This window comes from Lasiodiplodia theobromae, assembly GCF_012971845.1.
Source record: "Lasiodiplodia theobromae strain AM2As chromosome Unknown scaffold_17, whole genome shotgun sequence".
Lineage (NCBI taxonomy): Eukaryota > Fungi > Ascomycota > Dothideomycetes > Botryosphaeriales > Botryosphaeriaceae > Lasiodiplodia > Lasiodiplodia theobromae.
The window spans coordinates 771,070-788,619 of NW_023336377.1; the positions used below are offsets into that span (position 1 = coordinate 771,070).

General features: G+C 54.6%; 5 protein-coding genes across 5 annotated transcripts; 3 read left to right on the forward strand and 2 right to left on the reverse strand.

Annotated features, from left to right (window-relative positions):
* Window positions 1-1,989: 1,989 nt before the first annotated feature.
* LTHEOB_6165 (Methyl methanesulfonate-sensitivity protein 22) lies at window positions 1,990-5,172 on the forward strand (the record flags this gene model as incomplete). Its single annotated transcript, XM_035515391.1, has 1 exon — window positions 1,990-5,172. One exon carries the CDS (start codon window positions 1,990-1,992, stop codon window positions 5,170-5,172), a length of 3,183 nt encoding a protein of 1,060 aa, XP_035373296.1.
* A 927-nt stretch (window positions 5,173-6,099) lies between these two features.
* On the reverse strand, window positions 6,100-6,663 carry LTHEOB_6166 (uncharacterized protein; the record flags this gene model as incomplete). The annotated part of the gene is made up of 1 exon (XM_035515392.1): window positions 6,100-6,663. One exon carries the CDS (start codon window positions 6,661-6,663, stop codon window positions 6,100-6,102), a length of 564 nt encoding a protein of 187 aa, XP_035373297.1.
* Window positions 6,664-9,956: 3,293 nt separating this feature from the next.
* On the forward strand, window positions 9,957-12,011 carry LTHEOB_6167 (C6 transcription factor; the record flags this gene model as incomplete). The annotated part of the gene is made up of 5 exons (XM_035515393.1): window positions 9,957-10,002; window positions 10,056-10,397; window positions 10,449-11,476; window positions 11,522-11,613; window positions 11,690-12,011. 5 exons carry the CDS (start codon window positions 9,957-9,959, stop codon window positions 12,009-12,011), a joined length of 1,830 nt encoding a protein of 609 aa, XP_035373298.1.
* Window positions 12,012-13,355: 1,344 nt separating this feature from the next.
* LTHEOB_6168 (GPI anchored protein) lies at window positions 13,356-14,344 on the forward strand (the record flags this gene model as incomplete). The annotated part of the gene is made up of 2 exons (XM_035515394.1): window positions 13,356-13,647; window positions 13,869-14,344. 2 exons carry the CDS (start codon window positions 13,356-13,358, stop codon window positions 14,342-14,344), a joined length of 768 nt encoding a protein of 255 aa, XP_035373299.1.
* A 1,138-nt stretch (window positions 14,345-15,482) lies between these two features.
* LTHEOB_6169 (Coproporphyrinogen iii oxidase protein) lies at window positions 15,483-17,046 on the reverse strand (the record flags this gene model as incomplete). Its single annotated transcript, XM_035515395.1, has 2 exons — window positions 15,483-16,505; window positions 16,696-17,046. 2 exons carry the CDS (start codon window positions 17,044-17,046, stop codon window positions 15,483-15,485), a joined length of 1,374 nt encoding a protein of 457 aa, XP_035373300.1.
* Window positions 17,047-17,550: the final 504 nt, after the last annotated feature.

Sequence of the window (17,550 nt, forward strand, 5' to 3'; positions counted from 1 at the left end):
CCGATCACTATCGAGGATGATCACAGTGAATCCGGTGCTGATTCGGCTTCAACCACCGTTCCCCAGGCACGACGTAATCTTGAAAGAGACCTCGGATTTGCCGATAGCTTTGAAGAGGCGGGTGTCTTTGAGGTCCAAGAACATGACTGGATTGACCCGATGCTACCCTCGACTTCACGACACACTGCGAGGAAGAAGACTGGGAAGAAGCGGCAGCTGAAGCTAACGGATTCTATGGCTATCCGGGCAGAATCCCATCAACTTGACCGATCAGAGCGCCCCACCCATTCCAAGGTTGCGCGCGGCGGGAAATCCAGGCAGAAAGCGAACAATGGACAGCGGTCGAAACGTGTGCCTAGAAGTCGAGCGCCGGAACTGAGCATTCTTGATGCCCCGATCTTCAATAATGAGGAGTCTGCAAAGGTTCCCCAATTCCTCAAGATTGCTGCTCGTCAAGCGCGGCGGCATCCGAACAAAGGCAGACACAGTCCAACCAACAAGCTCATCAGGTTGCAGACTGAAGCTGATACTGAAGACGCAAACCTTGCACTTCGTGAGTGGCGTGCGGGTAGAGTGAAGCGTTCAACGAGGGACGGTGCAAACCCTCGGACGGTACGGCCACCTCTATACGATCGGGTTGCCAATCTACAGGGTCAGTCTCATCAGCAACATCTGCCGGAACCTGAGAAGCTTCAGAGAAACAATGATTCAAGAAGGGTGGATGAAGCGTCCGGCACAGAAGGCGATGGAAACGACGCTGGTCAGTCTAGGATGCGTCAGATGAGGCTCGACCCGATGGTATTGTCCAGAGATACTTCACCGACGCCTTCCAAATCTCGCCGACCAAAGCCAAAAATCAGCATTGCACACAGACCTACATCATTAAAACCAAAGTCAGGGCAGTCAAAGTACAAGACTGCTCAACTGGAGAGATCCGAAAACGAGCATGAGTCACGAGATCGTGCGGCTGCTTTTCGCAGAAAACTTTCAAAGTTGGACCGCATGTACGACAGCATTAATCGAGTTCAGTTTCGGGACGCTTGGACAGGTCGGGTTCGCAATCCCCGACTAGAAAGATTTCTCCAAGATGATGATGAAGTCGCACCTTTACCGAGCCTTGATCCCGCACCGACCGACGTTGTTCCCAGCGTCGAGAGAGAAGCTTCCCAACCTCCGCCCAAGCCAAAGAGAAGACTCAAGACGAAGGTTCAGCGTGTTGATGTTGAAACACGCGAGTATAGACAGCCAAGCGACCCCATACCTCAAATCCAGGAGCGGCTCTCTTCAGCTCCGTCTCAAGCTATTCCCACTGTGGCTCCTCGACTAGAAGGTCTCGGGCCATACGGCACTCGATATCCTACCGATTTTGATGTTTCTCGACTATGGTCGGGGACATTCTTCCATCAGAGTACAATGATAGGCAGTGGTGAGTTTCAAAAGGCGTTGGATGTCGGCCGCCGCGACATGGATTCGCCTGCTGGCGTTTCCACCTTCAGCCACGATGGCACAGTTTTCCGATGGGGTGCTTGGACGGAAGAGGTGGCGTCTGAGATGGCAAACCTCCTCTCGTCCTCTGTGTCTCGTCTGGAGAATGTCCAGAACCGAACGCAGGATGAGTCATCCGACGTCTCCCTATCGCTGGCTCTGATGGATTATCTTTGCCTCTTGAGAAACATTTCTCGATACTTTTCGACAAACCTGCATTTCTTGGATCCTGTCGACCGCCGTTCTTTTGCGACAAGAATGCAGAATCTGCTTGATTCAGCATCTGGAAGCATCCTTGCGGACCTCGCAAATCTATCTGGCAGTCCTTTTCGGGAAAATGGTGTTCAGAGAATGCAACTACGGTTATCACTGCTGCTGGCATTGTTAGCGTTCCAAGTAACACGGATTGCTGAACAACAAGACGCGCCTTCCGGTCAGGAAAGCACAGAGTTACTGTTCAAAGCACTCGTAAAACCAACCCTGCAATCTGTCCTACGAAAAGGAATGGCGGAGCTGCGCAGCTACACCGATGAGAACCGCCGTCACACCGCTCGAGAACAAGGCATACGCGAGGACAGGGTAGCCGTTGAAACCGTCGTCATGGTCAATCATATGCTCCTCGCTCGCGGAACGCCACAATGGTCATTTTGGGACCTTGTCAAGCATGAATGGAGTTCTTCAGTAGCAAAGTTTTGCCATGTTCAATCGTTCGAGCGCTTGTGGTACGACGTCTTTGTCCTACTTCCATACATGGAAATTTACTCAGACGGTCTTATCAAGCCAGGACACCACATGCACTCCGCCCAGGGCGATTGGTCAGTGGTTGTGCCGATTCTCAGTAGACTCTTTGTGCTCTACGCAGAGACGGCACAGACTAACGAGGCATCCGTCAACGTTTATGTCAGGTCTTGCTTGATCAGGTGCTACAATCTCATGCACACCTGGGGTTGGAAGAAGTGTGACTCTCTGCTCACCTCAGTCTTCGACTTCTTCTCGCGTCGAGGATTTAATAACCTACAGAACGAGGAAAGCAAGGGTTCGCCACGCTTCTTGGAGGATTTGCACCAACATCCTCGGTTGGATATCCAACCGGATGACCGAACATTCCACATTTTCTTGAAAATTCTTGCTGTCGGTTTCAACTGCCTGCGGCTGATTTGCAAAGAAAGGCAGATCCAGAACATTGCCTGGCGACTGGTGCCAAATCACCGGCGAACCTACCACAAGGAAGAAGAGTTGAGGCATGAAGATTTGGATGGGTTACGCAATCAGCATGACCTGCTGTGCACCTTGTACTGGGCCTCGCCACCAGGCTTCAGGCCGCGCTTAACGTCCTTACGCAACCTTGTGGACCAAACCAGATCCCACAGGGAGGTTTGTCGCCTCAGTGTCCGAGCTTGGTCGAATCTCGTCAGGTATCAGATATCCACTACCGAAGGCAAAGAGCCTCTGGAGCCGTTTGCAGATTGGTTCAAAGAAATCATCTCCCAGAACTTAGTCCAGTACAGGCAGGCGAGATCCGAGGCCGAAAGTCAATATGAAGCTGCTAGATCCGCAGGAAACGACAACATTTCAGCCGAACAGCTCCAGTTGACCGTCAAGAACAACCAAGCACAGATAATCGCCACGCTTGGAGATGCCGTGTACGGTATGAAAGCAGCAATTGTAGCAGCTCATGACACGGAAACCGCCACCTCGCTGCTGGACAAGTCCGCAATAGCTGATGTCTTCAAACTGTTTGATGCCAAGAACGCGCAGGTCGGAAAGATCATCGCGGAAGTGCTAGAAGTTTTCCAAGCCTACCTCAAATTTGTCCAGACCAAAGAAAGTCAAGTAGAAAGCCAACAAGTCAGCGAAGATAGTCAGGACTACGGAGGCGGCTTCAGTCTCGAGGATATAGAACCAACGGCCCTCAACAGCGCAACTACGCCCCAGTCCTCTGTCGACTTTCTCCATGACGCCGTATGGCATTTGGTTTCGAGCTGCTTTGGTGCCGACACTGCACCCAACGACCTTCTTCTCACGAAGGTGGTGGAGACATGGACCATGATTGCGCATCATTCCGTTCGCAAAGGCCAGAGAGGATGGGGTAGTTTTCTGGATTCCTACCATGCAAACTCGTGGCGCCAACTGCAGGACACGGAGCAGACACGCAGATACACGGCCCTTTTCATGGCGATGGTGTTGGATCAGGATGCTCGCAGCTACGACGAGAACAAGGATGACATATTCTGGTCCTGGTTTATTTCACTGGTCGAGCGCGAGTCTACGCTAAAATTCCAACACCGGCTTACGACGAGTCTCATCAACAGAGATCCCGATCACCAGCTGTTCAAAAACCTACCCTTCCTACTGGACCCGAGAAGCGGCCGTGTCGACATCAAGCTGCCCGAGTTCCGCCAACGGCGCTTGAGCTTGATATCAAGCTTACTGTCAAACATGCGGGACGACTACGAAGCAGCTATGCAAGCAGGCCGCCGAGACCTTCCAGGACTCCGCAGAGAATACACGGAGCTCATCAGACAATTCATGGCTGCGATGAAGAAGAACTACCTTGACTTGGGACAAAACTCTGATAAAAAGGGCGCGTACGTGGACTTTATCCACAACGTTGTCGAATTCCTTCAGCAGCACACGCACGATATCTGTCCCGTCGATCCGTTCTTCACCGATTCAAGCGCCTTTCCTTTGCCTGCAACAGACCCGACTTATGTAGTAGGCAGACTGAAGAGCTATGTGCCAAAGTTATTGGAGCAACGGACTCTCAAGCAGCTGGTATCCTTTGTGCAGAACGTTTCAGAGCGTGCCGCTGTCGACAATGAGCAAGCGTATCTGGCCAGTCAGCTCCGCACGGCAACTGTCGGGACGCCTGAGCAAGGCGACGCTCGGAAGCCAACTCTGCGGCAAGTCCTGTTGTGCGCTATATTCCCTGCGTACATTGAGCAAGCATTCAAGACGGTCGCCGGGTGGATTCTCGCCGAACCTCTCCTCCAAGCGTCTCGTCCAATACTCGAGGAGCTCAACTACCAGAACTGCCAGTACAGCATCTCCGACGCCGGCAGTGTCGGCATCGTTGACGTGCTCCTCTCAACAATGCTGGATGCTTTGTACAGCACCACAGAGCTTCTGATCACCCATTCCGGCCTCCTCGAACAACCTCACGTCCTGCACATCCTAGCGCTGATCTTCAACGCCGCGACCGCAACCGTCTTGCCCGCTTCCCACATCTACCGCCGGACCGGGCGTGCCGTCGGAGCCGTGCAGCGCATCGACGCCTTCAAGGCGTTCAGCCTCTTCGTCGCTTCCAGCATCGTCAACCCGGAAGACGTCAACGCGTTCTCGCCATATCCGGCCAACGACCCGGATCCGCTCGCTGAGGAGCAGACGCAGAGGTTCGCCGAGGCGCGGCAGCTGTGCGCGAGGAACTTGGCGGAAGCGTTGAGCGCCAATCACTGGGTTCAGCAGGGGGAGCAGTACTTCTTGGTCAGGAAAAATGGAAGGAGGGCTATTCACACGGCAGTGGGATCACTTGATGAGGAAAGGAGGGGGGTCTTGCTTGCGATTGAGGAGTTTCATGCGAGGCTGAGACTTGCGTTGTGGGATGGTGAGGAGGATTTGAGGGAGAAGCGGAAGAGCGGGAAGAAGGGGCGCTGGCCTATGAAGGACGGGGAGATGTTGGTGATATGAGAGTCAAAGGGAAGCGCAGAGAGTTGCATTTTTTCGTCCAAAAAGTTCACAGCATAGCTTAGGGTGGTTTAGCGGCATTTGAGAGGCGTTGAGGGGATGGTAGAGTTAGAAAATCATTATCATAGCCTGATGTGCAAGCTTTTCCAAGATGGATAAACCAACCAGCTGATCTCCCGCTTTCAACGCTTTCCAGGTCCCTCTCTGGCGAATCGACTCGGAAATGAAGAAGCGCTCATTCTATGGCGTTCGCGTCTCCACCAACTCTATACCCCACCTCATGTCCCCATCCCTACTTTCGAACCACCCCAGCTTTGTCATGAGACCACCGTCATCATTCTCGCGTAGCGCCTCCTCTCCCTTTTCCCGCACAAGCTGCAGCAATTTCTCGCTCCGGCCAACCAGGACCAGCACATCCCTCAGACACTCGACGTTCCTGATCAAACCCCGCAAGTGCCGCCGCTGCACAAAAGCGAAGCGTATCTGGCTGCCCGCCTCCTTCATTTTTTCCCTTCCTTATCTCTGTATACTTGGATACCCTTTTGCTAGTAGCAATATCTTCCGTTTGGTCTTTGACGCCTCACACGAATTAGGCGATCCTGGGGTGTCTGGCGAGACTACCAAGACGTCGTATTATCACATTGCTGGTTGGCTGGGCAAGGCCGCTCTGTTTCGGGTTTCTACAGTCCTGAATCAGTGTCGAATGTCCCCTTTGTTCCGGTACTACATAATTAATTTCCCACCAAAATACTTCAGCTATCAGCAGAAGCCTATAATCGAACAAGTATTACAATAAGAGCGTAGTGTGCTCAAGTCACATTGATAACAGGATCATGCATGCAATCGAAGAAAATTTTCTAAAGGAAAATGAATTGAGATGAGAACTCGGCACTTACCTACTTACTTACCATTCGGATCCCATCGGACCATTCAGATGCATCCACCAGGAAACACCTCCTTCTCCATAATCTCACTGAGCGGATCATCCAGCTCCACAGCCTCCATGCCATGGAGACCGTCCTCCTCCTCGTCATCGCTGCCGACAGAAAACGCATCATCAGGCGCAACGGAGACTGAATCATCATCACCGTAGATGGAAGAAGGCGAAACCGCCGGCGGAGGAGGCGCGGGCATCGCCGACTCCAGCTCAAACGGGTCCTGGCAGCACGAGTCCGTGCAAGCTTCGAAGCGGACGCGGGCGCGCTGGAGGCGGGCGGGGTAGACGGGAGAAGGGTGGTGCAAGATGCCGTTCGCGGAGCGGAGGATAGGCGACGACGTCGGCAGGTTGTTGTTCAGCTCGATAGTCGGGCCCAGGCGGGCGGCAATGGGACGGGGGATGGGGTTGTTGTTGTTGTTGGCTACCTCGACGTCGCGGTGATTTGCGTGGCGGAGGCGGCGCTCTTCAACTATGCCATAGATGAGCGTGCTGCAGTAAGTACTGAAAAGGATTGAGAGGATGAGAGCAATGGCGGTGACATTGCCGTCGATAGCCATTTTGGATGTGCTCGGTTCTCTTGGCGTGTGTGGTGTGACAGGTTGCGAAGGTTATCACAGGTCAGTCAAGAAGCCAGTTCTGCTGCCAGAGATATTTTCGCTAGTGTCGCTGTGTCGATGTCTCTGTCTCTACGCAGCGTGTTCTTATATCTCGTGATTCATCTGAATTGTTGTTTGTCGAAGACATTGTTCCAGAAATGCCGAGACATACGAGACCTGTAAACAATGCATTGTCACGAAAGTCGTAGGGCCATTCTTTGTGCTTTGTTGATTGTCAGCTCTAGTAGGAACTAGCTGCAAAGTTCATTGGCAATGTTGCAATTGGAAGAGTCGAAGATAGCTCCATTCGCATAGCTACAGTCGCAGAATTTTTTTTACTTTCGATTCGAAGGGCAAAGTTGACTAGGATTAAGTATAGAGTTTGTGTGGTCTGACGAGGATTTATATGCTTTTGCAGGCGTCATCGCGCATAAATCAAAACCGGAGGTAAATAGGTCGATATCTGTTAAACGGTTAGATGGCATGTTGATCAGCCCCTTTCGACCCAAACACCCGTCGAGCGGCGCACCATGCAGGTAGCGTGAGAGAACATGGGAATTATGCAGCTTAAGCGCTTAACAGATCATCATTGTTAAACGGACGAATGGGCTGCAGGTGCTGTGGAAGGCGGCAAACCGGTTAAGCGTCTGAGTGGCACCGAGAAATCCTTCCCGAGCCCGACCGGACGACATCTGATCGACCGTACATCAGCCTCGCCGTACCGTACCCACCACCCACGTTGTCGGGTCTGGCCGCCCGGTCCCTGCAGATTGCGGAGAGAAACAGCCGTGGAGGAGCAGTGAGTCTGTGAGATGAGGCTTCTGTGGCTGAGAGAGAGCGCCTGTTGTCCGTGAGTTCCCTCGAGAAAACGAGAAGGGGCTTCTATTGTGTCATCCCACCCAACCGCATAATTGGACGAATCCACTGCAGGATTCGGCAGTTGCGAAGACGCTCGCCTAAGGCTTCATCCCTGGCTTTCCGTCAATACCTCTGCCGCTGCAGCGGGTATTGGTCGCCATGGGGTACACGACGCTTTGGAAGTGCTTGTCCCCGAAAAAGTTGAATATCTCCATCCAGATATTCTCTCTAATCAGCATATTCTTCGAGGGATATGACCAGGGGGTCATGGGTGGGGTCAACGCCTCGCCTAGATACGTACAAGAAGTGGACATTGGTCTACCAAATGGGACTGTGACAGATCAGGTTCATCAAGGAGGCATCGTGTCCGTTTACTACCTTGGTTGTATTGTTGGTTGTTTTGGTGGCGGCTGGGCAGCCGACAGGGTTGGGCGAATCAACGGGCACGTGCTTCTAATCCCAGGGATTGTTCTGAGTGCTGATTTGACACTAGGCTCTTCATCGGATCCATTTTTGCTCTCATTGGAGGTGCCTTGCAGGCTGCCAGTCAATCGAGCGATTTCATCATCGTGGCGCGTGTTGTAACAGGCCTTGGAACCGGTGCCTTGACTGGAATCACGCCAGTTCTTGTCTCCGAGACGTCCACAGCCTCACACCGTGGAGGCTTCCTAGGATATGTATTCATTGCCAACTGTACTGGTGCACACTTGGAACAGCAGTGACTTTTACTTACCATGCTTACAGATCTTGGCATCTCGGTTGCGTATTGGCTTAGCTTTGGCCTCGCTTTCATTGACGGCGGGTATTCGGATGTTCGGTGGCGTCTTCTACTCGCCTTCCAATGCTTTCCGGCGCTTCTTTTGCTCGTCGGTGTCAAAATGCTGCCAGATAGTCCTCGCCACCTCGCAGTTGCTGGAAAGCATGACGAAGCAAGGGAAGTGCTAGAACATATCCGCGGCAGCTATGATGCCGAGGTAGAAATGGAATACCTAGAAATTGCAGCTGTTGCAAAGGAGAGTATGAAGAGCTCGCCTCTTCAATTTGGCAAAATCCTGATTGGGAAAGGCGGGAAAAAGGGGCATCATTTAGGCCGGCGCGCTTGGCTCTGCATGTGGCTTCAGATTATGGCGTCGTGGACTGGTATAACAGTGAGCGCATGTTCCATTGTCCACGTCCTTCCGCTAACCGCTCGGAAAAGGCCGTGACTGCATATTCGCCAGTGCTCCTCTCGGCAGCCGGCTATTCTCGACTCACGCGGAACGGGCTGGCAGGTGGCTTAAATACAGTTGGTATAGTAGGCACGATCATCAGTGCCCAGATTGTTGATCGCCTCGGGCGTCGTGTGTGCCTGATGGGCGGGGCGGCAAGTCTGTTTGCTGTGAATCTCATCGCCGGAGCCCTCTACGAGGCAGCACGATGGCAGCCAGAGAAGGCGACACAACTTGCGCCAGCAGCCGTGACGATGTTATTCCTCTTCAATATCTGTTATGCAGCGACATGGGGGACAGTGTCGTTCCTTGTGCCGACGGAAATTTGGTCTTCTGACATGCGTGCGCAGGGCAATGGGTTCGGTATTACCGGGTGGGCGATCGGCGTTGGATGGACCGTGTTGGTCAATCCGATCATGTTCGAGACCCTGAAGAACAGAGCGTATTTCCTCCTTGCAGGGCTCAACTTGGTGTGGATCCCAATCGTATACCTGTGTAGGTTGTGTCCAAAGTCGAGACGGACAGAACGCTGACGCTGGATCAAGTCTACCCCGAAACAGCGGGCAGGTCGCTCGAATCGATCGATGTGTTATTCTCGACCACAAGCCCATTCAGCTGGGCGATGGAGCAGGCGTACAAAGAGCATGGGGATATCCTTGCAGGGAGAGAAACGTCAGTGAGTTTGGCAAAATTGGACGAGAAGCCACAGCGTCTGAGGGATGAAAGCATGGCATTGTAGGAACGACGAGCAACGGGTGACAGCGCGGCGCAAACAAGCAGGGGTCTCGGTCCGACGATGCTGTGGTCCGTGGAAGAGATAAAATGCATAGGCGCAAGGCTGCCAAGGGAATGGAGGAGAGGGTCTCGTACCGTCTGCGCCCTCGTGCCATGGTGCGGTTGCGGTGCTGCAGTGTTGTCGGCGAGCAGCAGGGTAGGTGCTGTTCTCAATGGCATTGCTAGGCCCTTGGGTACAGCATGATGGCGCGTGGTTGCGAGTGAGTGTGTTCGGAGGTGGCGCCGGAAGTTCGCTGAACGGCAGGAACGGCAACCTAAGACGCGGCGGGGCGGGCGCACGCGCCAGTCTGGGGTGGCTCCACCCAGACCACTCACATCACCGCGTCAACAACAATTTTCCCCAGACGCCAGCACGCATTGCCGTTCAGGCGCGCTTCCAGCAATCAGTTCTAAATGCCCGATGGCCGCCCCAAGAAGCTCCAGCGCGCCTCCCGCGCCTGTAAGCCCCCCTGGCCCCCTTAAATGCCTCCGCCCCGCGCCTGACCCTCCAAGGTGATTTCTGCCACAAGCGGAGCATACGGTGCAAGCCCAGCGAGAGCGACGCCCAGCGCTGTCAGAACTGCGTCGACTTCGATATAAACTGCGCGTACACCCGACCCTGGCGCCGCGCCCGCGGCTCCAGTGCCGCTGTAAAACAGCCCGCCTCCACTGTTGCACAGAGCACCCCTTCCGACTCCCACCCCAGCCCGGCCCAGCCCCATCATGCCATTCCGTCCTACGCGGCCCCGCCAAGTGTTGATCCCACCCCGCGCAAGACTCCCGACCGCCACCTCGTCTCGTATGCACCACGCGATCCTCTTGGCGAAGCATGGAAGTCCTTCGCCATGGCCTGCGGTAAGCAGCCCGTATTGAACTTTGTCCGTGCTGCTGACAAGCCATGAACAGGGCCCTCGATCCGCTCCCTGATGGACATCTACCACCAGATTGTCTATCCCATCTTTCCTTTCTTCCACCGCGAGACGCTGCTCCGCAATCTGCAGCAGCGCGAATATCTCAATGACCGTGGCTACTTCGCCTGCATCATGGCTGCTTGCTCCATAGTTGCAAGCAGAGCCCGCGATGGCGCTCTCGCTCCCTGGATTACCCGACGCGCCCAGCCTGAAGACATTCCTGCTGAGAGCTTCTATACCGCTGCCAAAGACGCCATCCAGAAAGATCTCCCCAACGCAATGGGCCTGCATTACCTCAGGGCCTGCGCCCTGGTTGCAATTGCGAGCATTCAGTTCGGCAAGATAGACACCCTGCACGAGTACAAGGGACACTACTTTACCCTGTGTGCCATTCAGCGTTTCTCTGACGAGGCTCATTGGCCCAAGGACATCACGTCCATTGAGCGCGAGGAGAGACGCCGCTTGTTCTGGTCTACCTACACCCTTGATGTTTACTCTTCCATTGTGTGGAGTGGCCCTCTGTATTCTTGCGAGTCACACTACCATGTGCGCTATCCCGCCGAGGCTGATGGCGACCACCTTGATCTGGCACCGCCTGGCCTCACTGACCCTTCCTGCTGGCTGCACGGTTGGAATTTCACCACAGATCTGTACCGCGTACTCGAGCACACCGTTAGCCGCTTACGATCGCACCGTAATGCCGGCGTAGCATTACGCCCCGTACGCATGTTCTTTACTCCTGATGCCTTCTCTGGCCCGGGCGTCCTGCAATCAGTCCTCGACATGTATTCACAGTTACATCCTCACTTCAAGGAAATACCTCCTGTGACTGGTGACTCTAGCAAGGACATCTTCGGCTTCCAGGCCGCAAATATCCAGGCTACCATGCAGCTATTGCGCATGGTCCTGTTCTCTGTCGAGGAGAATGCAGATGTCGAACAGAAATGCAACGTCGCTGCTGAGCTTTTATCAACCTTTCACCGTGTGCCTGTGCCATACATGAAAGCGATTAGCACGCCCTTGGTGAGTCCTCTGGCCGTGTCTTGGATTTCATGAGCTCATTTGCAGATCTACCACCTTGCGGGCATAGGGACAATCTTGGGCTCGGTCATGGAGAGCCCTCTGTCTGAGGCGTCCTACCAACACGTTCGAAGTATGCTGTAAGTACCGCCACATGACTCGAGTCATCGCCACATATACGATGCTCAGCCACGCTCCCTTGCTGACTCGAAATAGGCTATCTATGGCCGATCTCCTCGAAAGTCTGGAATCGGGTCTCTATCGTACCCAAGGCACCAGCCGAGGCCTGCGGTCGCAAGTGGACCGAATCGACGAATACATGCGCATGCAACGCAATGCAATGCCACAGACGCCATTTCAAAATACCATTGCCGACCTCACAGTCACTGTGCCCACTCACCGTACCACCTTTATGCCTCCCAACAGCATGGACACAATGTCGCAATTCCAACTTCCTCCTGAACTGCTTGAAGACTGGCCGTGGCCCAGCGATCTCTCTCAGCAGGATTTTGGAATTGTTCCGTTCGGCTTCGACTGATGATAGCAGCCGTCCATAGCATGGGAGTTTCATGCTGGACATCGTCCCGCTAGCTGCTTCATGCAGTTAACCATGACCGGCCCGCATGTGGGGAGAAGCCAACTTGCAGCATATACTGGACTCATCCCCAGGTGCGCGGCTGTGTACAAGCTTGCGTAAGTACCAAAAATAAGGCAGGAGTCGCTCCGTTGACTTGAATTCGTCTCTTGCTTTCGAATTGGAGAGTTGGAATATGCATCATGAAGTGTTGGTCGCTTGGCGAAAACGCTAGACCTACGCCAAGCGCAGTGCCACGCTGCAACTGCTTCACGAGTCCCTGTATCGGCATGAAACCGGGCATTTACCATATTTCCGCATCAAGACCTGGCTTGAACCCATGCATTACTCGTTCCTACCTCATGGATCACTGCCTGCCGCTGATCCAGTGCTGTGTGCACGAATTCTTCAAGAGCGAGACGATTACCAGGAGGCATTGGCCTAATCGTGGATCAATCAGGTATCAATCAAGCTGGCAATTCAGAATTCCAGTTGGTACCAGGGTTTCACACAACGACAAAGAAGGCTTGTGGGTGCATGACTGGCTTGTGTACATTGGACGGATGGATTTGAGCACAAAGATCAAATGAGGCATACATGCATAGTTTTCTGTCACCCTCTTCTTGTGTTAGGCCGGCGTTCTCTTTTCTTGAACAAGAATACCAAGCCATCTGCAGTTGCTATTTTTTCCTTTCTGCCTGGGAAGCCACTTTCACCAAGACGGACCCTAGAAACATAAGACGCACTTCCCCGCGTCTATTGTGATCACGGGATACTGCGCCAGGCTTGGAGGTGACGTACCCGGATGGACCAGCCACAATCGAACTCACCTTAGTTTAAGCGTATGGCATTCACAGCTGTCAGTCTATCAGGGGGAATGCTTGCTTTGAGCCAATCAGAGCCAATCCAGCGAGCAAGATTGCCTTTACAGCCTTCCTGGACCACGCTTGGCGCAGCTCGGCACGCCTTGGCCTAGGTGCATCGACTCAACCCCAGCGAGAAAGGCAGCCTACCAAACGCTGACATGGAAACATGGCAATGCGCATCAAGAAGTTTCATCTGCAGGAGAAGGCGTCTGGGCTGAGGCAATCCACCAGGTGCAGATTCCATGGCCCAAGAGCTCCGCCTCCATGAGCATTCGTCAGTCGCTGCACTGGTAGCAGGGACGATGGGGTATAAAGCGATGAGCACTTTCTTCGATGGCCTGATAGAATCCACCACCATCAAGGACTTCTACATCCTCTGAAGACAGTTTCTCAATCACTCGTTCAATCCTCCACAATCGAGCACCTCGCCCCTCCAGCCACCATGCAATTCAAGACCATCGCTACCCTCTTCGCCCTTGCTGCCATCGGCGCCACCCAGGACATCGACTACAACGATGTTCCTGCCCCCTGCCGGGCCGTTTGCCAGCCCGTCGTGACCCTGACGACCGACTGCGACCGCCGCACCGAAGACGACAACGACAACGGTGCCGCCTACCGCAATTGCATCTGTCAGGCCCCTAATGCTCGCAACGACGTGCCCAATTGCGCGGCTTGCGTTGCTGCGAATGGAGGCACAGACTTGGACGATAACGACGATACTACGCCTGAGAATGGTGGGTTTCTTTTTTTTTTTTTTTTTTGTTACTTTGGCAACTCCGATGACCTGGCTTGCCGGCCTCTGATTCGAAAATTGAATCATGAGGAAGTATGAACCATGGGGTGTTCAAAAGCTGAGTACTGCTGAAGTAAACCACGGGGTGGTCGAAAACTAAATGCTACTATAACATGTCACGAGGGCCTCGAATATTGAGCGCTGACGCAGTACCCATCACAGACGTCATCGACATCGTCCGCACCTGCAACTTCCCCACCGCCTCCACCTGGACCAGCACCGGTGCCGTCGCTTCTCCCCCACCGCCTCCACCTCCACCTCCTTCTTCTCCTCTCCCTCCCCCCGCCGCTCCCACCACCACGACATCCCGCCCGCCCGCACCGCCAGCAGCTCCCACCAGCACTTCGAGCAGCAGCAGCAGCAGCAGCACTTTGAGCACCTACAGCACTCCGAGAATCAGCACTCCGGGCACCTACAGCTCCTACAGTTCCTACAGCACCCCCACCAGCAGCGTTGGAAACTATACGACGCTGCCCACTACCGAAACGAGCGTCACAACCGCCGCCCCTACCGGCACTGGTGGTGATGATGAGCCAGTGCAGTTCACCGGCGCTGCGGCGCCGCTCCAGACGGCTGGGGCGGCGGTCAAGTACTTCGGCCTCGCTGTGCTGGCTGGCTTGCCTGTTGTGGTCTTCTAAACGAGGAATGAAAAAGGCGGAGGTTTGCGCTGGGTTCGTTGACTCTGGAGGTTTGCATGTACAAACCTCGTTTGGGTACCGGAAGTTGCGAGCTCTAGTACGAAGCAAGACCTCTTTTGTCTCACGATCGGTTTGCGGATGTTGTCGAGGGTGGAAAGGTTGAGATTCAGGGATGTGGTGGGGAAGTGGTGCGGTTTCTGATTTTCTGCTTTATGGGAAGGGTAATGGATGATCGAGAGCTGGGTTGACAATAGTAGCGTTGTTCTCTTGCAGGATATTGCGAGTTTTTCTTTTGCTGTTGCTGTTGCACTCAATCCTTCTACAATCCTTTGGTCGTTAACTCACGGACTATGCACTCGGGGGTCTTGGTGGAACGATTTCTCTCTAGTAATCAAATTGTGAATGAAAGCCACTATTTTCCTCATCATGCACGTCAAGAGGAGGAAGAATACGAGTGTTTGACTTCAGTGATCGATCAACCAACCAACGACGTCTGCAGGCTACAGCGTTCTTCCCTGCACCGAAAACAGCGAACTTAAACCTAGTTACCAGGCCCCCCCAATCGACCGGTCAAACTTTCCATGTCAGGACACACACTCCATCCATTGGCATTGCACACGAACATCCTGGCAGAGAGCCCCATGACATCTCTCCAACAGCCATACCCGAAGTATGTACATACCTCGCTCGCGAAGGAGCTGAGAGAGCTGAATATCTGGAACCCCAGTGACCGGACCGTATGCAGGACCACTTAAATTCGCACCACAACGTTCACACTTCACACTTTTTAAAGCTCGCGATTCCCCATCTTCAGTTAAGAAAAAGTTTTGAAATTTTTTTCCTTTTTGCTCTTGTGTTTGTCCACTCGACAAGCAGGATATATCGACTCCTCCTCGCTCCCATCTACCTGACTTCCTCTGCCAGTCCATGCATATATGTGCATAAATCCCAGCAAAAAGTCCATCCCACACAACCCCCTTCCATCCCTCCCCGCACCGTGCGCCGCAGCTAAAAAGAAGAAAGGAGGTATGATTATTTACAAGTTTGTAGAACAAAAGGAAAGCAAAAAACGAGCAGCAATCGGCAACATCATCTCTTACACATCCCCAGAAAACCAGAAAATTTCAACACGCATCTCTTACACCCACTCCTGCGGCTTCTTCAACACATTCAACAACCGCTCCTCCCTGCTCCCCTTCTCCGGCTCATGCATATACTGCCACCTCGCCGTGAGCGGCAAGCTCATGAGGATACTCTCAACCCGCGAACCAGGAGTGTTAAGGCCAAAGCTCGTGCCGCGGTCGTGCACGAGGTTGAACTCGACGTACCTGCCGCGGCGAATCTGCTGCCAGTTCTTTTCCTCCTCTGTGAACGGCATGTCCTTGCGGCGCTCGATGATGGGGCGGTACTGCGGGATGAAGGCGCGCAGGCAGTCCTGCACGAACGCGAAAAGCTGTTCCTGGTCCTTTTCCGTCTCGTCCAGATCGTCGAAGAAGATGCCGCCGACGCCGCGCGACTCGGAGCGGTGCTTGTTGTTGAAGTAGTCGTCGCACCACTTCTTGAAGCGCGGGTAGTAGTCGCGGTCGTGGCGGTCGCACACGTCCTTGATCGTCTTGTGGAAGTGGATGGCGTCCTCGTCGAACAGGTACGACGGCGTCAGGTCGCAGCCGCCGCCGAACCACCAGGCGTGCGTGTTGTTGTCGCGCGGGTCGCACGTCTCGAAGTAGCGGTAGTTGAGGTGCACCGTCGGCGCCATGGGGTTCCACGGGTGCAGCACCAGCGACAGGCCCGCGGCGAAGAACTCGAGGCTCTCGACGTCCGGGTCCAGCGCCTTGTGGTTGACGCGCATCTTGGCGATGGCCGCCCGCGGCAGCGTGCCGTACACGACCGACGTGTTGACGCCCGCCTTCTCGAACGCGTTGCCCTCCTGCATGACGCAGGTGATGCCGCCGCCGCCGTGCGGCCGCTCCCACGTGTCCACCTGGAAGAATTTGCCGTCGACCTCCTCCAGCGCCGCCACGATTTCCTTCTGCTGTTCGTGAATGAACTTCTCCATCCGGAGTCGCATCGGCGACGTCGCCGTCACGCCTGACTCGCGCTTCGTGAGCTTGTCCTGCTCGGCCAACGACATGCCGTCGAGGTTCTGGACGTCTTCGGTAGCCTGCATATGCACTCGACGTCAGCAACCGACCCCTTTATGAACCCAAGCTTCAGAACGACGACGAATAGCAATTGGAAAGCAAAGGGAAGTGCGGCGATCCAGGGCGGCGCCAATTGGCCCTTTGCGCCGGACAACCGACAAAAGTGTGTCATCAACGACAACAACAACGCGCGCGCTCTCAATCCCTCACCATCGAGTATATCAACGCCCCGACAAACACCACGCCAATCGCTATCCGCGTCTTAGGCGCCCACACGCCCGGCCCCCGGGGAGGTCCGCCGCCGCCGCCAGCGGCGCCACGCTGCTGCTGCGGGTCGAATCCTCCGCCGTTGGTTGACACATGGCGTCTGGGGGCGGCGGCCGCCAAGTTTGCGGCACGGGCGTGGCGGAGGCGTGCGGGCTGGGCGAAGAAGTTGGGGCGCACGCTCGGGATGTAGGAGCGCTGGAAGAATTGCGGCGGGCGGTATGCGCGGAAGAAGGCGGTGGACGCGGAGGAGGCGGAAGAGGAGGAAGAAGAACAAGTTATACGTACCACGGACATGTTTGGTGACAGCAGCTGCGGCGGATTGGGGGAGACGGGGTTGAACTCTATGCGCGAAGAGCTATAGGTACAGCGGGGAAGCGTTGCGGGCTGAGGCGGAGATGGGAATATGCAGAAAGCAGGATGCTTAAGGCAAGGACATGAATATAGGGCTGGGGGTGGGGCGCTGGAGCGAATTGGGGATGGGGTAAGAGGATAAGGAGAAAAGGGTAAGCTGTGGGTGGGCTGTCACCAATTTATTTGTCCGTGGCACACACCCGGGGATGATGCGACTGGGTGGTTTGTTCGTGCGGTCGAGCTCTGGCGGTGCTTTCCAAAAGATCAGACGACGGCGATCAGGTCACCGGGCCCGTGCGCAGCCCTTCCGCCGCTTTTCGCAGCCCCTGCACCCCTCACGTGTTTTGCGGGGGCGCCCGCTCCGCCGCCGCCGAACCACACCAATGCCCGCCCTCCTGTTCGCAACCCAGCCGCTCCGTCTCGACCAGCTTCCCGCCTCCGCTTTCG